We start from the raw sequence: 24,827 nt of genomic DNA, 5'->3' as shown, positions 1-24,827 counted from the left end.
CGAAATTTACAAAAAAATAAATTAAACGAATTTGAGATTAATAAGTAAATTAGATACCAAAATAATATCTTGATTCTTAAATTCCACACAAGTCATGGCCAAAATAGTTTTGTTTTCAAAGAAATACAAAGTTACAATAATCTCCCCAATGAACTAAAAACTATATAAACTCGTATATAAGTAAATAAATTCAACATGAATTTTATGAAATTTTTTGAACCCGAGAAAAAACAGCATTTTATTTGAATTAATATTATTGTAACATATTTTCGGTTTTTTTAAATTTCGTATTATAATTTTTTTCTCATGTATATTCAGAATAATATAACTTCAAATTATTAAAGAAATAAAACAGTGCTAGTTACTCTCCAAGCCCAAGAGCCAGTCACTTTTTTGGAAAGTTAGTTATAACATAAAAAAAATTAAAAGTAGATTGTAATAGAAAAAAAAACATGCATCATTTACTAAAATAAAATAAAAACTTAGTTACCAAAAATGACATTTTGTGTCTTTCCCCTTTGGGAATTTTCAATCGAAGGGAAACGATCTACGGGTCTAAGGGCACAATAATTTCAGACCACACAAAGGTTTAAGACGTTTTCTCGATATTTCTCTCGTCACCTGAATCTTTATACTTGAAATTGTAAAAGTACCGTGGGAAGAGGATTAGCGAAGGGAAAATGGAGGGAATCCCGCGGGATTCGAACGGGATAAACCTTTATTTACGTTTGCTTTTCAGAAATTTTCGCCAAATAATAACCTAGCGAAAGGAATTTTGTCGGCATTTCCCGATATAATAGAGTTCTTAGTATCTAAATTAAACCGCCATGTAAACATTTTCGTTGGCAATCTAACGAGATTTTAGCAGTGATTTTGTGTAGGTTTTATATTCTACTAAATACAAAAAATCCCAAGATTGTAGAGGATAACGTTATATTCATTGGTAATATTTTTTTTTTTTTCATAAATACACATTTACATAATATATTCACATAAACTACAAGCAAGTACATGTTATTGTTTCCGAATTGACCAACTAACTTTAACATATATTTTTTCCTTGTACCTTTTGCATCTATGTAGATATACCCGTTTACTGTAAGTAAATGCAAGTTGTATTGAGTGTTTGGGTGTACGTGTTTATTAAAGTGTTATTTAATAAGAAGTCTTTATTAATGTATCCGAAAATATTTATTTTTCTTATTTAATACACGCTAAATTATTACAGTAATTAATATATAGTTATTTTGACGACTGAACCATGGCAAGTAACTCTCTTCTAAGACAGTTAAAAATACATTATTTTAGTAGTCCAAAATATAATATGTAAAAAATATATTGGATCTTCAATAGTCAATGTAAGATTTTTTTTTTGGCCAACATTTTAAAAAGGTCGATGTGAATTAACGTTTTGTAATTGAATCTTCTTTGCATATTCTCAGATAAAAAAAAAAGTAAATTGTTTAGTGCCCTCGTAACTCCGAGGTCACAATATTTTTTACTATTTATTTTGTTTATAAGGTGAAAAAAAATTATAAATTAAATAAAATATGTATGTGATCCTGTGGCTAGTGTCTCCGACTCACGGACCAAAGGTCCGTGGTTCGAATCCCACTCTACTCCAACTCGATTCCCATTTTCTAATAGTGAATCTTAAAAAAATAAGAACATTCTCTCAAATATTTATTTTTAAAATTAAAAAAAATATATTTTACAAAATGATAACAAGACGAAACTTTGCTTTGTGACGATTTACTTTGTTTTATGTTTTTCCTAGTTTTGATTCCATTTATTTTATTTAATTTATATATCATATAACACAAAGTATTTTACAAGTATAATACGTTGAATTACATTTCCAGGAGTTACAATAACTCGATTTGGGACATAAATAATATTAACATCTAGAAAATAACACATATTGAGAACAACAATGCAAGTTTAGCAGCTGTATGACTAAATATAGCACAACAATAAATACGCCCAAAACTTTTCTAACACAAGCAGAATAAATATATACAAAAAACGCCTATAAGAATAAAAAAAAGAAGTGAATCTACTAAGAGAGATAAGGTCATTTACATCACGTGCCATGCAGATGATGCTGCCATAGTGATGATGAGAACATATCCATCTCAGTTAGTAAACATATGGATGCCTAAGAAATGTCGTATAGTGACATGATTATTGAAAACATAATTCGGATATACAAAACATATTATAAATTTACATATTTGTCACTTATTTGTTTATAAATTTGTATAAATCACTTAAGTACTTAGTGTAAAATGTCATACCACAAAGTGAAAAATGTTTTTGAAAACAATAATATTATATTTATGTGTTCATTTTTTTTCCTATATTTAATATATATTAAAGTAAATTGCATCTTTAATTTTAATTGTATTATTTTACTCTATTTTCTTACTTTGAAAAAAAAAAATATTTCTTTAAACTATTTTTATCTGGTTTTTTAGATTTTTTTTTTAATAATATTTTTCAAAGCATCAAAACAAAATTATACATGTTAATTATTTTATACGTATACCATATTATGTCTGTACTGTTTTTATTTGATTGTTAATTAAAACTAATGTCTGAGCACCCGATGACAATCTATTAATAAATAGTTTATCGGGACAAAATATATTTTAATACTTTGTTTTCTTTATAATGTATTAATATTCTAATAATGTGTATTTTTTATTGAATAAAGACAAACTTTTCAAATCACTCAAATAACCCTAGATATTTCCGCACAGAAAATTCAATTTGACTTTATAGACTTTTGAAGATAACTCTGTTAACATCCATTGTAATCGGGGCCCTGAGCAGTAAACCCGACATGGAATAAATGGGTTTTAGTATCATGTCCAGTCGACAGATTCAGTCGATTGTTAATGTCACTGCTGTCACAGGAGAATCGGCCACGTGACAAGCAGGGATGGGCAACTTAAACGGCTGTCACAATCAGTGTCACATCTTAATGAAGGATAACAATTTTTTCATTAACTGCCGACTAGCGTCCGTATTTTTGTAACGTAGAAGAATAATTCAACATGTTTTCGGTATAAGTTTTCTAGGCTTGTGTCCGGGTAGATAAAACATACAATTTTGAGTGTGAAAAAGAACCAGAACCCTGGATGAGCGTTTTTGAGTCGATGGCTGCTTTCAGGTAAAAATCCTGAAAAAAGAAAACGATTAGAAATAAATCCATCCCGTAGGTTGACGCGTTTGCCTACCAATTTTGAGGTCCTGGGTTCAATTTCTGACAGGGTGGACGTAAAGTATTGTTTTTAAATATGGTTTTACACTTCAATATTTAATTTTTCCCGGACTTGCACCTGAAGCGCGAGACTTTACTTTTAAGTAACAAAAATGATCTGGACTCGTTTGCAATTGGAGACAGCTTAGAACTTATCACCTAATTAATATTACTATATTTCGATAATTAATATAGCTCCATTTTTGTGAAAATCACCTCAAGGTTGTATTATCAAACCTTCCACGTAACTCCTCTTTACCTTCCATGTAACAAAAACGACCTATTCACGCAGCTATCACCTAACCTTCCATGTAACAAAAACGTCCCATATACGCTGCTATTGAAATGTCAGTGCTGTACCCTATGCACCACTGGGTGCGGATAAGGAGACATCAGGAGAGAGAAAATTCATAATTTTACTTTCACCTTTCTAGGAATTAAATCAAGGATCTCAAGCATGGTAGACGAACGCGTCAAACCTTATACTATGAGGCGGACTCAGACCATTTGCTTACCTGCATCTGGTGTTTTACCAAAGAGAAGTAATTGAGTTGAAAACTATCGTCCACGAATCAAGTTCTAATTCACACACGGAAATGTGTTCTTTATTTGCATAGAAACACAATTAAACATAAAATGGCTGTTAACTTAACTGATTCTTTGTTTATCAAATGACAAAAGTTCTCAACAACTTTGGAAATAAGAATAAACGGTCAATGATTAATAAACAATATTCTAAAAGAAAAAATTAAACGAAAGTTTGATAATAATTATGATTTTTTTATAAACATTTAAGCGAATGCGAAAATTTAGGATAGGGTAGGTTTAGCCATGCATAATGTATTATAAAAAAAACGAAAAGGGATATTTAAAGACTTTTTAAAATCTTTTTTCCCAACTACGCCACGAGTAAATCAATTAATTTAACAAAACTAAAAACAAGATTTTTTTATTACTTAGTTCTCAGGCACAGGTGTTTTGTTTCTCTACATAACAACTTTTATATTTCAACCTGTTGAGATTATTAAACTCTTAAAAGTTGAGTTTTATTATAAAATCCCCAGCGGCGAAGTTAAAATATTCGTTTTATTAATACCATAATAAATTAAAATGGATGCTGTTTTAGTTAAGCACCTTCAAATTCAATTTACTGCAAATATTGAATTGTTTTGGATTTTAAAAAAAAGTTGAAATTAAAAAGTTATAATTAGTATGGAGATATACATATATTTTAAAAGACTGATTTTAAAATTTCAGCACAAACATATACGTCGAACTTAAATATTGCAATCAACTAATTGGTGATGATTTACTTTTTAGTTTAATTATCGTTGAATCCTTTTGTTTTTTTAATGTAATTTTTATTAAATTTATAATTTACACACCTGTTTAATTCTTTTACGAATTATTTTTTTCTTTATTTTTGAAATTACTTGATTCTTTACACTAGTTTTAGGCTGGTTAAGTATTTTACTATCCACCAAATTGAGCTGGAATAAGTTAATTATAATTATTGCTAAAAATAATATCTTCAGATGCGGTGTGTGGTATGTGGTGGGCAAGGTGGTAATCTTTATATTACTGCTCCAAGGGATTATTTCATTTCAGAAATATTGATCTATTTTGAATAATACCTGGAAAGTACTTGGACGCTTGGTGGTGAAAACCCACTTTAAACTAACCTGCTTTATTTCCCTTGTCGTTAAATAATCTCAAATAAATAAAAAATTAATCCAATGTTTGATTGATTTTTATTCAGTGATAACTTCTCTAAATGCTTAGTGTTGTGGCAACACTATAGACGTCACACGTGAAGTCGCGCGCCAGGACCGAGCGATGGACAGGAGAGAGGCGTTTTGGCTGTGTTCGGTGGCACACGTACTTTAGAAAAAAACTTGATTTAATTTTAATTGTTACGATTTCATACTTTTTCTAAACTGCTTTATTTTACGTTTTACAAATTAGAATCCTTGAGTTATTTTTAAGTATTTCCATTCTCTATGATATTAAGTTTAGTTAAGTTTATATATGGTATATTTTGTATTAATAAAATATAATAAAACGGTAACTACAATCTTTTACTCTATCTGTGCATTTCACATACCATGCTAGTCTGTAGATTTATCCAAAACGAGCGTGAAGTAAAAAACGTTCTCACGAGACGATTTTTACGGAGTGATATCAACGCGGATTAATATTTAGCAATTTATGTGGAACCTACTAGGCAGTTGACTTAACCCGACGTTTAGTTGGTAACAAACCACAATATTGTAATTAACTTATTTCTGCTCAATATCAAATTAATTCAATAAATAGTTTAAATCCCTACCGTTTCAGAGATACACACACACGAAACATTGCGACACTGTAACCAGCCAAAGATACCACGCCCCAACTGGCTAAATATCCAGTGTAGTTTTCAAGGTAAAACCTATTCTACTTTATGTTTACATTCACTTATCTCAATGTGATTTTCTTAAAATACGTTAAATTATATCAACATTTAAGGTACAATAAAACTCTCAATTCATCTGAAATCCGGATTATCCTGATTATTATCGGAAATAAAGAAATAACGTTTTTTTTTTTTTTTAATTTAATTTTACAGTTTTATGTACATATTATTAAATATTTTTCTGTCCCAAAATGAGTTTGTTTTTACTGCCGGGTGCACATTTTTTTTTCCGATTTAATAATAAAATTAAATAAAAATTTAAAACATGTTTTGTAAATTGTATGAGATCAACGTATTGACTTAATTGAGCATGAAACGTTTTTATTTTAATTGTGTACCTGTCACGTAAAAGTCTTAGGGGCGTACATAATAAATAAATGTAGAAAAATGAACTGTGTTTCTTAGACCGAAATTGCATACATTTTTGCATTATCTTTTCCCTAGAATATGTAAAGTATGGAGAATTACCAACCACGCTTCTAGTATTAGAAAGTTTTCAAGGCGGATTAAGGGGGCGACCGCTTCTTAGAACAAGCTGCTTTGTATGCAAGGGTGGTTTTCGCATCCCTGCAGACAACCTGTTCTGACGACTTACGTGACAAATCCATTAGTTGAATTGGTTAGTTAAATTCAGGGCAGATTCTAATGTGACCTTTACGGGTTTTAAATGCCACCACATTTTCATTCGTCGCGTTGCCGTCGTGCATATGGAGGTGGCCGCGCGGAAATGGATTTTTTTAAACGGACTTCGTGAGAGAGGATTCAAATCATTTATAAGCCCTCTTTTATCTGTAAGCTACTTAAAATATTGCCGCTAGCATTTATTTCCGTTTTAGGTTACCCATCTGTCCGCCTTGTAGTCTTGTGGTCAGTGCGTTTGCCAATCGTGTTCATGTTGCCTACTGAGTTCGATTCCCGATATAATTAAGATAAAATATTTGCTTAAAAGCGTAATTTGTGTTTGTTTACATTTATGTGTATGCATGTAAATCGACGGTGGAAAGGAAAACGTTCCCAAGTGACATTAAGTTTTTTTGTTTTTATTTTTAATTAATTACAAAATCTCATAAATTTCTACCTATTATTTTAGTGTGATGCCTACATAATTTATCGGGTCGTGGTCCCGTTGCGGACTCACGGGCCAGAGGTCCGAGGTTCAAACCGTACTCTACCCCAAATTGATTTAAATTTTCTAATGGTGAGTTGTTAACAACTCGTTGAAAATGGCCACAAAAATTGAATTATTTGGGTAAATTATAAGAACGATAATATTTCTTTTAAAAAAATTCGAGTTTTTTAATTAATTTTACGAAAATCAAACTTTTATTGGCTTTTGTGTAAAGTTAGCTAGACGTCGCTTAGGGACTTTTTTCTTTACAAAGTCGATATGTAAATACGTATTTTTTTATTTTGATGTGAAATTATGCAATAAATCATAACGGATTACTATAGCATTGTATATATTCATTACACGTATTTTATATCCGCACATATGTCACACACAAGTTTTTTTTACTATGAAATACTGTTTTGCTCTGAAGGCAAATGCTGACTATATTATTCAGATACCAACTATTATTACTAGAAGAATAATATAAATAATGTAAATAAATGCTTCTTTATGGGTTGTGCCTAGTGAAGTGTTCATATAGAATAGTAAATAAAGTATCATTTAAAATTAATAAAATAAATACGTACTTGTATACAACACAAAAATACCTTTCATACAAAACGAAGGATCGTATTGTTTTTTTTTTTTATTATTATTTATTTTATTTTTTTAAAACCAATCGGCAGGTTAGACAATAAACCTACATAGATTGGTATATAAACCGTTCATTGAATGTTATTTCTGGATGAAAACCGACGAACTAACGTCAATTACAATAACGTTTTTAATTGGTTGGCAATTATTGCTATTAAGTTGTTGATATTTTAACACGAGTGATTCAAAAATTTAAAATCTGCGAAGTTTGGTGCTAGATCTTTACAATTCATAGGTTTCAAGAAATTTTATAATTTGCCACAAAATTTTTAAGTACCAACTTCAAAATACAGAAACAGGACGTGCGAATTGAAGAATTCTTTTTTCCAGAAGTATGTACTTCGAATAAATAATGTTAGTTGATCCAGAGAATGCGCATCTTGAACATAAAATTTTTGATATTTTATGTTTTTGCTTTTGCATGTAATTTTTAATACTTTTTAAATGATTTTTATGCTTTTTTTAACATACAAAATCTACATATAAATAACCAATATAAATATATTTTTTTGTTGCGATGTGAAAATGTGAGTTGAACTTACCTATAACCGCCTCTCTGGCCATCCTGAGCTCAGCCTCCAGCGCCGTGACGCGCGCCTCGCCCGGGTCGGGCGGCGCGCCGGGCGCGGGCGCGGGCGCGGCCAGCAGCGCCGTGCCCGCCTCGCCGCGCTCGGCGCCCGCCACCACTAGCCGCCGCAGGCGCGCCAGCTCGGCGCGCAGGCGCTCGTTCTCGTGGCGCAGGCGGCGCGGCGCGTCCAGCAGGCGCGGCGACGCGGGTGCGGGCGCGGGCGACGCGGGCGCGGCGGGCTCCGGGGTGGTGCGCGCCTCGCGCCCGGATCCGGAGCGCCCGGACGTGTCATCTGTTTGACAGAACAAAATTTATTAATTTATTAATTTTAATATCAATAAAAGCAGCATGATATTACAAATACAAACAGATGTACAGGTTAAGCGATCATAAATAGATACTATAAGATTGCATTTTTTTTTTTTTTTATTTAATTTTTTTTTTACAAACAATATTATAAAGTAATGCCTTGAAGGAGAAGACCCGTGCATAGTCAGACTAACATATTCGTTTATTTATATAATTCCAAATACATACACACACACACGTGTGTACACATATAAACATATATGTTTTAAGAGTGGAAGATATCTACGGAAAGTGTTGTATGCTCCAGGTGCATAAGGAGAGCCTCCCATCAGACCGTATTCCGGGAAGGTTAAAAACAGGATGCCTCGCTCTACAGATAATTAAACTACCACTGCCAAACATCATAATACTTATATAGGACGGAAGCTTTTCAATAATTTACCACAAAATCTACGTCAAGAAATAAATTACGGAAAATTTAAGGATAAATTAAAGAAAAACTTCCTGACGTAATTAACATTAACCGTATTTTAAAAATAAAGATGTATATATAATATGTGCCTGTGTCTATTAATTTATAGATTTTGTGTTTTTATAAAAAAAATAATATTTGTTATTCGTGTTAAGTTTTCTCAATTTTTACAATTGTTTAATTTTTTATTTATTTTATTATTTTGTTTTGCATTTTTTGTTTCTTTTTCAAAATATTTTGAAAACTTGCCAAACACGAGAGAAAGACTTTTTTTGGCAAGTTCAACCTTAAGTGATAATTTTTTTTCTGCACGTTTTATTTTTGCAAAAACTCCTTGAAGTATTTTAAATGACATTTTGTTGAATATATTTTCTATTAAAATAAAAATATATTTTGTTTACATTTCTGCGTCAAAAACGCTAGGTTTAAACAAAATCAGAGCGTTTATTTTTTATTTAACGGAAAAAAATTAGCACTTAATGTATGGCCTATGTTATGCTGTAGAAGTTTCAAAGAAACCCAGAAACGAATTTAGTTTCAACTATGTATATCTCAATAAAATTACGGTGTATCTTATTTCACTACTAATTCTAGTCTATTCAATAAAATAGTTATGTAAAACTACCCTATCCGTGCCGTTCTATAGAAGAGCCTTAAAATACCCCCAAAAGCTTCGCTTACAGTTCAACGTAACTAATGCCTTCTATTAGCATATCAAGATAGGGAAAACGAATCCATTCCACTACAATGGACGCCTTAATAAAAAGGTACAGTACGATTAAAGAAACAACTTAATTTAGTTTGAAACATAGCGTGGAGAATTATTAAAAATATGATTCATTTTGCATGTTTCGAAGATAAAACATGATCAAATCTTTTCTCTGTCGAGTTAAATCAAATTTAATACCTAGGTACGTATTCTGATGGAAAGATAAAATTTATATTAAACTTTATCTACAAAATAAAATTATGTTTTCTGTATGAAAAATACAATATATTTACATTTTTTTTTCTCAACATGTTTAATTACCGCTTACTGACAAAAATACTTCAAATTTTAATACAAATACACACACTTTCCTACAAAAATATCGATATTAGTTTAAACCGTCTCAGTATATACCGATGAAGATAGTCGTTTATAATCGCGGCCCAGGGCCTCGATTATGGTAGGAATATAAAGACGTCATACCTTGATGGTATGGTTGAAAATAAATTCTCTCTAGCGATTACAAAGATATACTACCGACCCCCCACCATCAAGTTTTGATGTAAGTACATTGGTTTATACCGGCGGGTCTAAAACCCCTCGATACGTTTATCTACGCATTAAACGTGACAAAAAATTTGTTCCGCCGAGCAATTTTTCCTTTCACTATGATTTATTAAAATTTTTGATCGTTTTGAGGTTGGTACTTATTTTCTTAAAAGCCTTTTAAAAATATGAGAGAGAAATAAGTCAATTTTGAAGTCGAAATTAATTCTGACGTAACTGTCAGTTTCGGAAACGAGTGGACAGATGCAGTAGCTAGACTAGCTAGAGGCTTTTATATTAACCTACTCGTACAAGAGCATCTAGCCATAAAATGTTACCAATATGAAAAAAATAAAATAAAAGTCTGTTTTACTATCTTCAGGAGTGTATGTATTGAGAAGTTAAAGGAGCCTGCTTTTTAGTCGATTGGTAATTAAATACAGACGATATTAAGCATATCGTCTTGGCAAGTGTCAAAAGTCTTTTAAAAATCATTTTCAAGCGAGTATTTTTTTTTTAAATTGGGATTTATTGGAATTTATAATTTCTTCGAAGTAAGCACTTTCTATCACAGAAGCCTATTTAAAATGAGAACTATTTAAAATGTTAGTGAAGTAAAGAACGTGGACTAATTTTAGCGGTCATTCATTGGTTCGTTTCGATCATATGATAATGATCTTGTTCATAATGGAGGCGCTGGACCTTAATTATGAACGCTAGTCTTATCTGTATATATCGAGACGGCATACTTAACTTCTGTACTATCTGTATCTTCCTCGGTATGTTCTACCTACTTGTCATATCGACACCATGTAATCAAAACAAACCAATGAACGACCGCAACAATTTAGTCCGCGTTCTTTAATAAACTCCAATGAGTCCTAATTCAAGCAAAAAATTCTCGCTTGAACATGATTTTTAGATAACTTTTGACAAATATCAAGACAGTGTGCTTAACGATCGTCTGTTTTTATCTACCAAGCGATTACAAAGCCGGATCCTTTAACGTCTCAATAAGTACACTCCGGTAGATAGTAAAACAGACGGAAAAAATATAATAACTAATTATTTTTTTATGGTGCCAACTTTCTTGCGCCTAAATACCATTATATGATAAAAGGGCAGAATCTAGTGACATTGTTTTTTGCATCTAACCACTCGTTTCAGAAACTAACAGTTATGTTAGAATTAAATTCGACTTCGAATTTGACTTATTTTTTTCGTTTACCTTGAATGGACTTTAAAAAAAAAAATGCCAGCCTCAAAACCATAAAAAATAAAGTAAATCGCAATTAAAGGAAAAATTACTGAGTGGAACAAATTTTTTGTCACTTTTAATGCGTAGATAAACGTATTGAGGGGTTCTAGACCCGTCGATACAAATGGATATACCTTTTTTTTCTTTCTTCTAGTCTTTATTCAATAAAATACACACATTATTACAGAATTAATATATTATAAAAAAAAGAAAGTATTAAAACATATTTTGTCCCGATAAACTATTAATTAATAGTTTGTCATCGTTACATCAAAATTTGATCGTGGGGGGATCGGTAGCGTATCTAACTAATCGGTCGGGAGAATTTTATCTTCAACTATAACGTCATACTGAAGCTATGTAATTTTAGTGCGTAGATATGTTTACCGTGACGTACGGTTCACCTTGTTTCATATCGATGTACCTACCCAAAACTTGAAGGTGGGGGGGTGGGAGGGTCGGTAGTGTATGTTTGTAATTGCTAGAGGGAATTTTTCTCAAACTATACTGTCAAGGTGAAGGTATGACGTCTTTATTTTCCCATCATAATCGAGGCCACCAAAACTGCATTTGTTAAAATTAAGTTTTTAAGGGCTGCAAAAAAGTACTAGAATACGAACAAAAAATACTCCAAACGATTGTTTTTTTTTTGTATTCGAGCTTAACGGTGTAAATGTGAAGCAGCGTAAAAAGGCGCAACATACAGCTTTGAATTCACAGTAAACTAGAATGGATGGTAAGCCTTTTTTACTCTACTACGCGTTTTGCACAGTCATGTTGATGTGGCATGACGCGACAACGCTCATTTTAAGAACACAATTTTTATCTATCGTTCTATGAAGCATCATCTCTTATTATACCTCAGTGGCTAATACAGAGTGACGATGATGATGATTCCCCTAAGGACAGTCAAATTCAGGGATAAAAATAATCTCGTAAAAAAAGAAGCACGTTATAAATTCTTAGTGAAATCATAAATTGCTTAAAACAATCTATATATAAGATTTTTTTCAAAGATATTTCATTAAATATTTTTTTTAGAACCTACCCATTTTTATGAAGGCACAATTAATTTTATTTTCATAGAGCGGCATTTATTCTTATCTCCGTCTTTTTACGACCTTGGTTTTATTTTAACTTGTCTTTTAAATGACTTAATGAAATGTAAAAATATTCCGTTATGAAAAATAACTCCGAGAACACTTATTATTTCCTTATAAAAAATTATCTTTAAAAACTTAGTGGTCTCAATTTTAAATACAACGCCGTTAACAGTGTATTTTAAATTAAATTTTGGAATCTTATCTGGTCCAAAAGTTTAAATAGCCTTAATTACTACAGTAAAAACACATAGGCTTCAGAAAACCATGTATTTTTTTAATTGACGTAAATTACAACGGAGATGGACAACGCGGAAAAGGGAATATAGACGCTTAAGCATTAGCATTACCAATACTTATAAACTATAAATTTTTAATATACCAGAAGGCGCGTAGAGTCACGTTTGCATACATCGCACTGTGTTCAAAAGTTTGCTAAATGCCCCCTCCCCCGCACAACATTCTACTGCGCGCATGCGTGAAGTACTGCAAACTGCGAAAAATATATTATCATAACACAAATATAAGATACATTTTTTTAAAAAGGTAATTTTATGGGCCAAACGTAAAAAAATACATTTAATAATCGTTTAATAATTAAGTAAAACTAATACAGATTAATATTTTACTAAGTATTTAATTATGTACGTACGTAAACAAACATGTACGTAAACAAACATACGCTTATTTGTTTAAAATAAAAACAAAAATAATAGATGCAAAGAATAAATGCAAAAAGAATTACATTTTCGACGTCAAAAAGTGGCCTTCAACATCATAAAGAGTTATTACAGTTTTGTGTGTGAAACAGACTCGATAAAAATCCTAAAAAATGTAATCGAGTGGAGATAATTCCGCATCATAGTGAAGTGGTGTTGGATCGACGTGATTTTTTTTTTTAAAGGTGGTTTTATAATGCAATTTTTCACTGTCCTTGGACTGGCACCTGAAGCGTACGGCTGATCACTTTACATTTATGTAACACCTTTATCAAACACCCTAAACATAATATAAAAACGTGTACCATTGTTTCCTATGCTCCTACTGAGATCTACAATATCTTTACACAATCCCTCTAGAGCTGAATCATTTTTTCTATCGGCGTTCCCGACATTATAAATGCCTCCACGACGAAGCTTTTCGTGGACTTCTTCAGCAATTCAAAACACCTATTTATGTTGTACATGACCTTTTAGCTGCCTGTTTTCTTCTTTAAAGATATTTTTTGTGTTCTGATTTTAGTATAAATGTAAAATCGCTCGAAAATGTTAAAATAAAATATTATTTTTTACAAAGTACGATCGAATTTTTAACAACCGTTTTGTATCAGTTATTTACAAATATATTACTTAATATATGTCCAGAAGGAGGAAAAATACAGTTTTGGGTGGGAAATAGAACCAGAACACTGGACGAGCGTTTTCAACTCAATGACTGCTGACAGGTAAAAAATCTGAATAAGAAAATCGAAAACATATAACTCCGCCTCGTTTTGCAGTAGTTGGCGCGTTCGCTTACCATTATTGAGGTCCTGGGTTCGATTTGTGGTAGGGTGAATATGAAATAAAGGTAGTTCTAAAGGTGTTTTAATCTGTAATATTTGATTGCCTCGGACTGTTACCTGGAGCGTTAGACTGGTCACCTTTCCTCTATGTTACAGATGATCGAACTTTGCTGCATTTGGTTAACGAATACAGTTCTTTATGCGCCACTTGGTGTGGAAAAGAGATGACAAATATTATTTCAACAGGGCACAAAACCAAGGCAATTTTTCTCGTTCAAACTTTACCCTGTACATAATCCTCTTTTTCATATATTACCTATAATGACATCGAATCTGTATAAAAACTGGGCTAATGGTAGTTTTATTACTTAAGTGGACTTTAAAAACCGACTTTATAAAAAAGAAAGCCCTTCAAATTAAAAAGAATATCTATCTTGATTAAGAAAACTTCAAAAAATGTTTCGCCGAAATGTCTACTTAAGGGCGAATTATGAGACGCAGTAAAACGTAAATTTTTTTCATAACTAAATTTCACTACATAATATATTATTATTTAAGGTAGATACTTTATTGTAGCAATAACATACTTTTCTACAGTCAACTTAAGAAGAGATTTTTGACGTTTGCACGCTCATGAAATGCTGTAAATATTGACAGTTAAGTGTAGGAAACAAATACGGTACTTTATTGTTGAGTAGCCACAATAGTGACGTACCACCAGAAAATTTCACTATCGATCGACAATATCGACTTTATATTGAATTTTATTGTGTGCGTTCATTTGAAGAAGTTCGCAATATGCTTAATTAAAATTGATCAACGATAGTTTTGACGATAAACTATTACGTATTAAGCTATTTAGTCGTGCAAACCCGTTTCTATTTACCCCATCTGACAGAAAATTATTTAACGTCGATATCGAAAATCAAAGGAAATAGGAATGCTGCAACGCTATTGTAATCTGTCAAAAGTATCTTCTTATATTGTCTAAACTGTAGTGATAATTAATTCTTGTGTGACTGTGATGTCCCACTAGTCTACATACGCATACAATATAAGACTTTATTTATCTCTCTTTTTAAAAAAAATTATAAAGTTGGATTTTTTGTAATCTTCAAATGGACATTTTCACACTGGATTTGGAAAGTAAAATTTGTATAACTGTGCTGAATTATCAAAGAATATTTTTCCTTTTTATTTGCTCTAAACCAGCCAATGATAGGTCATAAGCCTGGTAAATGCATTGACTTCAATATTCCATTCTCAAAAATGTTTTCCTTCTCTGTTGAACCAAATTTAAAAAAGGATATCTCCCTAGGGAGGAAATCCAAACAGTCTGCAAGCATTTGGACATACTCAAAACATTGTTGAATATTTAGCCTTGCTATACAAAGAATTAATGTAACTTCAATACATCTGTACAGGAGAGAGCTCGAAGATAGGACTCATACCAAGGAAGACAGGGACATTGTTCTGTGGCCGGTGTATGTGTGAAATAGATTCAGTCGGATATTGGCAGTGAGAGGGGGTGCATTGATGCAAGAAATTTAATTTATTTTGCTACAATTTTTTTAAAATTAAACAGTATGTCTCTCTGTTTTTTTCCAAATGTCTGATCTTCAGAATATTCCGACTTTCATGTGAAAATCCGATGTTAGATCACCGCGCGCAAATTAATTTTTTGCCCCATCCTTTTAAGAATTTAAAAAGAGAATTGGAATGTGGCCGGTTTTATGGCTTTTGCGACATCTTTAAGACCAGTATCTAAAATTAAATGTAAAATACAAAGACGGTAAGAATGGAGAATTATAATAATAATAGAATTTAACTTTTTGTTTGAAGGACCTTTTCATACCTGAAGACTGAAGGACCTTTTCATATTTTTTAAACCTGAAGGACCCGAGTAAATACAATTGTTTTTAAAATACAAATTTAATGATTGATTGATTGATTTGGTGTTTATTTTGAAAAACTCCATATTGAAACTTATAATATTAGAAATCAAACACTGATTTGAGTCTACTGAAAACTTTTTTTTTTTTTAACTAAAATTCTCGCCGAAATTTTTAACTAATAATTCGCCTTAAATTCAAGGCGAAACAATTGTCACGAAATTTTGGTTTTTTATATTTTTTATATTTGTAAAAATAAAATAATATATATATTTTTTTTATTTATTTACAATTTTAAAAAACCCGTTAGGGTTACATTAGAAATTTAATATTGTCTAGTCATTTTATGTCTCGTCTAGTCTAGTTAGTTCAGTCATCATGTGCTTTTTCAGATTGATTTTAAATTTGTCTCCATTAAAAGTTTTCAAGTAGTAAGGTAGGTCGTTGTAGTGTTTAAGTCCATTATGTAGTATTTTTGACTGTCCTGTGTTTGTCTTTGCTTTTTCAATATGATAGTGTTTTTGTTGTCTGGTGTTATATTTATGTATGTCAGCATTTTTGACTAATATTATGTCGTCGTCTTGTATGTTTCCCAGTGTTATTTTGTGCACAATTTTTAAGGTCTCAATTTTAGTCAAGTAGTTGATGTCAAACTGGTGTGTTTTTTTGTACAGTTCAGTCGTAGAGGTCAGGTAGGGTAGGTTGTATGTTAGTTTAAGAATTTTATTTTGTTGCGTTCAGTAAACTCAAATCAGTGTTTGATTTCAAATATTATAAGTTTTAATTGAATGAGTTTAAATATATAACACATATCCGATAAAATAGTTACAACTTAAAAAATGCAGATTTTTTTACTATTCAGAACGTAAAGAAGTCAATAAAAATATTATCTTAAAACCATTTTTTTGGCATTGAGTTTTCTGGTTATTATTTTCACCCTTTAAAAAAATGCCGATGTATCATATATAGGCATTTAGATTTGTCTTAAAGAACGCCATAATATTTTTTAAAGATAATATCGATTACCGTAATAAAATACTTAATAGATTGGCGGCTTAAGCACGTGTTAGTGTAAGTGTGTTAAACAGCCACTAAGTGGGTAAATCTTAAAACTAGCTATCGGATGTGCAAATTATTGTTGTGGCTTTTTTTGTGGATAATTAAAAACATGAAAGAGGTGTTCGTGATTAGTTAAAGTAAAAATGATTCGGTGAAATTCATGTACGTAGATAAGTGCTTCAGAATTTTTACGTTAACAAACATACATAAAATACTTTTGCACTGCGCTATTCCAACAAAAACATTAGTAATAAGATAATCTGTTCAAAATTTTATCACCCAGGTTTAAAATTTTAATCTAATCATCCAGATACAAGAAAATTATTTTAGTTTTTTATGTTACAAATCTCAATAGCTCGTTATGAACTTTAGTTAGAGAATTGTGGAGTTTACGATTGAATAAACTTGCACACAGATAGCGTATTTCCAATAACGGTCCAGCCGGAAACCTGGCGCAGCTTCCGGTGTAGAAGTTTAGAGAAGTCTGTTGCAGAGGTGATGGAAAGATAGGAACTAGCAACCAACTTCCGCCTGCAACTGGCGAGGCTTATATGCGAAAATATTGTTGCATGAACATGGTATTACATGATGTTTGAATATATTCGTTTGCCAGTCACAAGCGAATACTTTGTGCCTTTGTGGCCAAGTTACATTATACTTCAGAAATTCTCATATATTTATATAAAGGTGAAAACGACACTCCGGCGCGTCGTGTTAAAAACTTACATATTTACCGCAAGAAATAATAAGAATGTTATTTTATTGACACGATAAACAATGCTGGAATACATTCGCAAGCGTAGACTTAGTGATTATACCCATTTTCCTTTAATTGTTATTGGCATACGCGATTCGATTTTGAATTATAAAAAAAAATGGTTTAAAAACATATTTATTATGGCTTTCAAATGTGGTACAGCGGCCATGTATTTATTTATTTTTTGTAATGATTTGTAATTTTCAATTAAGCCTACATTTACTTCACTATATTAATAATCAAAATATGTATTCGTAACTTCCAACTACCACATGCACTCACCTATCCCTAGGCTCCAGAAATATGGTAATCAGTATGAAGATAAGGTTCATATATTTGGTTCTGTACTTGATAGTTATAAAACGAGTTTGATGCCTTTTATATTCACGCAATATGATTCTGAAATTTTTCTCTATGTTTGAAAATATTATTCTTTTTTATTTTTTCATATTTACGTTTATATTGTTAGTTACTTATGTGAATTGACTTGTTACTATTGTTATAGTTATGCTTTTTTATCATTTTAAGTATGTATTTATATAGATATTTATGTATATTCAGTCTGGTCGCCCTATTAGAGTGTAAATTCTGATTCACTCGAGCGCGTCCAGAAGAAATTTCTAAAATATATTAATTTTAAACTACATATTTCAACTGCTTTATTTAATTAAAATCAATTATTATCTTAAATTATTTCTTCACATTTATGTTTTTGTGTATGTTGAAGGCAATTTATGCCGTTTATGTAAAAATTAATAACCATACAAAATACATTATTTATCTCACGAAACAAAAATTCTGGACCAACTCAAGGAAATGTTGCACTATCGCATGGAACAAAAGTGTTCCAAATATTTGGTTTAACAACATACGTGTAACGGGTGGTTTCAGTTTGCGCTTGCGATTCTTGGCCTGAGTACCTCGGCCCCGTTGTATTGCTCTAAACTGTAGCTTTGTGATTGATAATCATATAATTTTGTTTTTGTCCGCATGGGCGACTCTACAAGCGGGTGGCGTATTATTACTCCAAGATATATCCCTTATGTAAAAAGTATTTGGATCAAAAAGTTGAGACGCTTTAAGTTTCTCTGAGACTTTCTGAAAACTCATTAAACATTGTAAAATCTTTATAGTATAGGTTGTTTTGAGTTCCATTCAGTCTCATCTTGGAAAGCCTGAAATCGCCTCCACTCCTCGTCCTATACCTCTAGAAATCCTTATTGTATTTCATATCTTTCAACATATATTCAGGAAGCAGTCCGTTTTCAGAAGTCAGAGTATAGAACAGAATACATTTTTTTGATACTCAGGATATTTTATATATCCAGCGTAAATTTAATTTTGTCGGCATCGTGGTGTAATGGTCAGCGCATTTGCCTACCATGCGAGAGGTCTCGGGTTCGATTCCCGACATGGTCGACATAAATTATTTATTTAAATAGTGTTTTTACACTAGAATATTTTATAGTCTCTGGACTGGTACCTGAAACGTAAGACTGATCATCTTACCTTCATATAAGAAAAATGATCAAGATACGCCGCGATTGGTGTACCAATGCATTGCTCTATGCTCCATTAGGTGCGGAAAGGGAATGATGATGACGAATTTAATTTTGGTGTCATAAACACGCTTTAAAATTGCTCTTATTGTATCAATCTTGTTATGTGTACATTTCTTTTTCAACTGGGTATTTTTTAAAGTAATATTTGAATTTCTGAGCAGAACGTAGTTGAACAATTAATGGAATGTAAAATTTTGCATTCATATTTAAGATTTCAACTAATTTATATAAAAAACAGAGGTATTTTCAGACAAGCTTAATTTTTGTATTTGTTGATATATGAGTTGTTTTTGTTTATGTTCCATGTATATCAAATTATTACAATTTATTTTCAAAAAGTGGAAAAGGTTAACATAACGCAGAAAATTTTGTCTTTCTCTTAGTATTTATTGAAATATATTGCGATCGGTTGCAGACTGAACATTGCAAGCAGTTGGAAAATATTTCATTGGTAATTAAGGGGTTTTATGTTCGCTATTTCCCTTTGCGAGGGAGATACATTCTCCATTTGTAGTAATATAAAGAATGGACCATTAAACGGAGTTGAGTGAAACTCTAGGGATGAATGCAGCTGTGGTTGGAGATGCATGCACTCGGAATAGAAGCTCTGAGTATTTTAATGTCGGTTTTAATCAGTTCTAACATGAAGTTTGTTTGAGTAGGATAGATAAACTTATAATAAATTATTTCATAATGTCGGGTTTCCGGTATAAGAAAGTAACTACAATATTTTGAAAAAAAAGAGATTTCCTATAACTGGCATTAAGTTTATAATGTTAAAAGTGCAATATCTTGCAACCAGTAAAACGTTACTTACTAACTTCTTCCATGTATTGTAACTTAAGTTATAAAAAAAAGCTTTGTAGCAGCATTTTTTTTCGTTTTAATTCTTGTTTGTAAGTTGATTATATTTCTGTTTATTTTTTAATATTTTTTATTCATTTCATAGCTTTACATAGTTTCAAGTAATGCCTAGTAGGAGAAAACCCGTGCTAACGCAGACTAAAATATATGTTTATTTATATATTCATAAAAATAACAAATACACACACAGTTGTGCACACACATAAATATACATACACATACACACATACATACAAACATATATACATACATATATAAACATATATATACACAAACACATACTTACATAAACATACACACATACATACACGTAAATACAATATTTGTATGAGATATGCAAATAGCTAATCAATTTTTGCGGATGACTTGAAATAATTTTTGAAGGTGACAATTTCCATCGATTTTTGTCTTCTCCAAGCGGATATATATCAAATATAACTGAATGAGGAAGGTGAAACAAACTTAGGTTTAATGTTTTTAAGTGTTCAGTCACGTCTTTTACTAGGGCCCAAAAAACTTTCTTTTTTCGCTACAAAATGAATGACCAGAATCTGATACGAACATCTAATGTTAAGGATCTGGGCGTTATATTTGTGAGAACCCTGACATTTCATGAACGCATAGACAATCAGTGGTAATGCATTGAAGATGTTAGGATTAGTTTTGCGTACTGCCAGGGTTTTTGAAAATACTCGCGGACTAAGAACTCTTTACAACTCCTTGGTGCGAAGTAGACTTGAGAGTGGCTTGATGATTTGGAGGCCACATGAACTGAAGTACTCTTTTATGATAGAGAAAATCCAAAAGAAGTTTCTGAGATATCTCTACATGAGAGAGTGCGGGTATGATTTATTTATTTATTTATTTAACTTTTTGTACATAATGTTATTTGTACATTGGCGGGCTTATTGCCAAATGGCAATTTCTTCCAACCAACCAATAAAATAAAAGTTTTATTTTTATTATTCAAGTTACAGAACATATTCAATAGAAAAAAAAAGAATAAAAATTTAAAGATATATAAAAATAGAAATAAACGTATTTGTTTATAAATTACCTTAAATCGAAACTATTACTCAATGGGAAAAAGGAAAAAAGAGGAAAGAGGAAAGAGGAAAAAGGAAAGGAGGAGAGATTAAGGAAGAGAAAGGAGATGTTTCTTCAGACGTGATTTAAACAGAGATAATGTAGTAACATCTTTGATGGTGGATGGGAGATGATTCCACAGTCGAGCCGCATGGACACTATATGAGTTAGAGAAGAAAGAGGAATTGTGTATGGGTATTAAGAGAGTGCCTTGAGAATGAGAACGAAGAGGTAAACCATGAACTGATAAGCGTTGAAATTTTTCACACAGGTATATAGGAGCGTTAGGACTATGAAGTACATTGAACAGAAGTGAGAGGGAGTGATAGTCTCTCCGCTGTCTAATTTTGAGCCATTTCAGTTGCCTACGATAATCAGAAATGTGGTCATATTTCCTAAGACCAAAAATGTACCTTATGCATGTATTCTGAAGTCGTTCAAGTTTATCGAGTTGCTCACAGCTTAAATCAGTCATGGAAACATCAGCGATCCTTGGCTCTACTCAATCGAGCTTCTTCAGGGTATGTTTGGCTACAACCGTTTATAAACTAAAAGGAATGTGTATTTGACTACACATTTTTACCAATTGTTGCGCGGTATGATCGATAATTCTGATACTATGATATGCAGTGGTTTATATGTTCCTCATAATTACCTAAGACAGCGTCAGCATAGATTGTTTCATATTCCGATATACAGGACCAACCTGCCGGTGATTATGCCTGTTGGAAGGGCTACCGCTATGCTGAACAACATTCCTCTGGATGTTAATCTGTTCCATGTATCCGAAGGGATTTTCTGGAGCAAGATCCTTCTACTATTTTGATAAGGGTCTCTTTATGTATTTTTTGTCTTTTTATAATATGTACCTCATAAATTAAGGTTTGTTATGTATGTATTATTTTAAGTAAATAAATTAAAAAAAACTGAATTTAATTAAATATAATTTTTCTATTTAAAATATATATATTTATAAATCATAAAATAAAAAGTACTTTTCAAAGTATAACGCAAATGAATTATACTTCCAAGAGTTATGACAACTTCATTAGGGACTTGAATAATATTGTAATTTTTTTAAAAGTACACATTCAGAACAACAAAAAAAGAAAGCAAGATTAATATCTTTATAACAAAATATATTACAACAACATAATATAAACAGAAGACTGTTCTTAGGCAAACAAAATAAATTTAAAAAAACCCTTTCAAGAATACAGGACTTAGGTAAATAAGGACTTAGCATCACATACTACACAGACGATGTAACCATAGTTGCAGAAACAGAAAATGATTTCAAGTAATGCCTAGTAGGACAAGACATGTGCTTAGGCAGATCTAGCATCATCTAGCATCTCAGAAATTTAACGTAAGCATTTATATCAGTTAGTATGTTTTCTTTTAATATTTCATAATACTATTGGTGACACGAGTTATCCTACTTAGAATGTACTGTACTTACAAACGTATTATTCCTGACGATACAAACATATCTCTCACAGTAGGTAAAACAAAAATTTGAATATTTTTTTAATATTCAGGTTTTAAAATCTTGAGTCACACCTCCGAAGTGGGGGAACGAGTAAAGCCTTGACAGCATTTGGATACCTGAGAAATGTCGTATGGAAAGATGATAACACACGCGAATCGGAAGATTATAGCTATTATAAGTATAGCTTACGACTAATCTTGACTATCGAAAATGTATAAAGCGTGGAGCATAAAAACGAAATAATTGACTTCTAATTACTTCCATTTGTAGGAAATCAATTCCGGGCGCGTCCATTTCTACTCCCAATAAATTAAGTAAAACGCCATTAATAAAACAGGGAGAAGAATCTTTATTTTGATGGATGCTGAGAGAGGGTTGAATTAAGATTATAGCAGCAGGCTGGTAAACCCTCGTGCGGTAATTGCTTCTGGAGTATCGAGGGAAATCTCCGGCTTTAATTTCTGGGGCGCGAATATTAAAAACCTTATCAGAAAAACTTAAGCAAATTTCAAGCAACAAACCCTAAGCGATGAATCACCGTTTTCACCCCTTATTTATATTTTACTTACGATCGCAATGTTTTTACACATACTCGTACATTGACATAGTTGTAGCGTAAAGGGTACAAGTTTTATGCTATAAATGGCTATTTTCATTATTAAAAGTAATTATATTTGTTTCTGAATTCTGGATAAAAGAGAACTTTATACGATAAAAAATAACAATATTAATACGTGGGTGCTCATGATTTACCCAAATATTCCAATTAATGGTTACAATTTTGTAAATAACTCAGTATTCGAAACTAGCTATCAAAATGTGGTCGAGCGGGTTTAGAACTTCTGACCTCCTATCTAGGAGTTAGTTTTACTACCCACGAGACAACAATCCACTTTCTTACAAATGACATATAATCGAAAAATAACAAAGGGTAAATAATTTATCAGGTGTTAAAAAGCTCATGATGTGATGGAGTTTTGTCAAACGTACTAATAAAATTGATAACCATGCAATTATGAAATGTGATTAACCACTTAAACCAGCCGATGACAGGTCATAAGCCCTGTAAATGCCTAGACTTTCATATTCCTTTCTCAAAAATGTTTTCCCTCTCTGTTGAAATAAATTTTAATGTGATCAATAAATTTAAACCTAGTTGTGGTCTCGCGGCTATTATCGCGGACTCAGGATCAGAGGCCCGAGGTCCGAACCCCACTAATCTTAACTTGATTCCCATTTTCTCATAGAGAGTTAATGCAACTCGTTGAAAATGCCCCAAAAATTGAAATATTTTGATAAATTATAGAAATACAAATATGCCTTTTTCTATAAAAATAATAAATTATTCTAGTATTTTATTCTATAAAAAAATTAATGAAATTATACATACTACAACGACAAAAAAGCTTTTTATTTTCATTTGTAATTTTATAAACTCCTATAAGGCATTTAAGAGAGAACAAAATAAATAATTTGTGTACAACGCATATTCGTTAAAACAAAATCGCGTTTTGAAAGCTCGCGTGGGCCTACGATCTACATCCACGTGTGCGAGATTTATGAGTTAATCTTTATAATATATTCGAAAAGCCGGAGATATTATGGATTCAATACATCACTTTATTCCGGAGTAATTTATCGTCAGCATGAGGAAGACCGCTATCGGGAATATTTTGAGTAACAAGTGTTGTATAAATCAGAGACTCAGCTGTTAGTCGGCAGAAATGACGGCAATAAATCACGAGACATCGACGCCGACGGTTGCAATAAGGCGTCGAATTTTATTGGTCCCACCAGGGCTGGGAGTAGGAATAAGGCACGTGTCTAGGGCCCTGAAAAGGTGCTCCATTCAAAAGTTATTACATTTTTTATTATTTGATTCGGTAAGGGAAATTTTGTAAGTCTTTACATAAGTTGCCTAATAATCATACGCTGGGATTCTGGCGACAGTTGGGTCCAGCATAAAATATCTGTTCGTAGATAAGCGCGTATTTTTGAATATAATCGAAGAATTTCCATTTTATTCTTGTTTATTGAAGGATAAAACTGATAAATATGAAACGAAAATTTATTGATTAAATAACTAACGTTATATTTTTTTATATTGCTGCGACTAATATACATATTTACTCCACATCGTATCTTTTAAATAATGAAATAGGAT

General features: G+C 31.7%; 1 protein-coding gene across 1 annotated transcript in view; it reads right to left on the bottom strand.

Annotated features, from left to right (window-relative positions):
* Nucleotides 1-24,827, bottom strand: part of Liprin-gamma (liprin protein kazrin) — a 499,395-nt gene that overhangs the window by 195,256 nt on the left and 279,312 nt on the right. The window contains exon 4 of the mRNA XM_088232910.1: nt 8,028-8,345. Within this exon, the coding sequence (XP_088089036.1) occupies nt 8,028-8,345 (318 nt within the window). The remainder of the gene's footprint in view (nt 1-8,027; nt 8,346-24,827) is intronic.

This window comes from Micrasema longulum, unplaced genomic scaffold (assembly GCF_059751315.1).
Source record: "Micrasema longulum isolate JH-2025_06_02 unplaced genomic scaffold, ASM5975131v1 h1tg001038l, whole genome shotgun sequence".
Classification (NCBI taxonomy): Eukaryota; Metazoa; Arthropoda; class Insecta; order Trichoptera; family Brachycentridae; genus Micrasema; species Micrasema longulum.
Note: the sequence above shows the minus strand (reverse complement) of the source record. Positions and strands in the feature narration are given on the sequence as shown.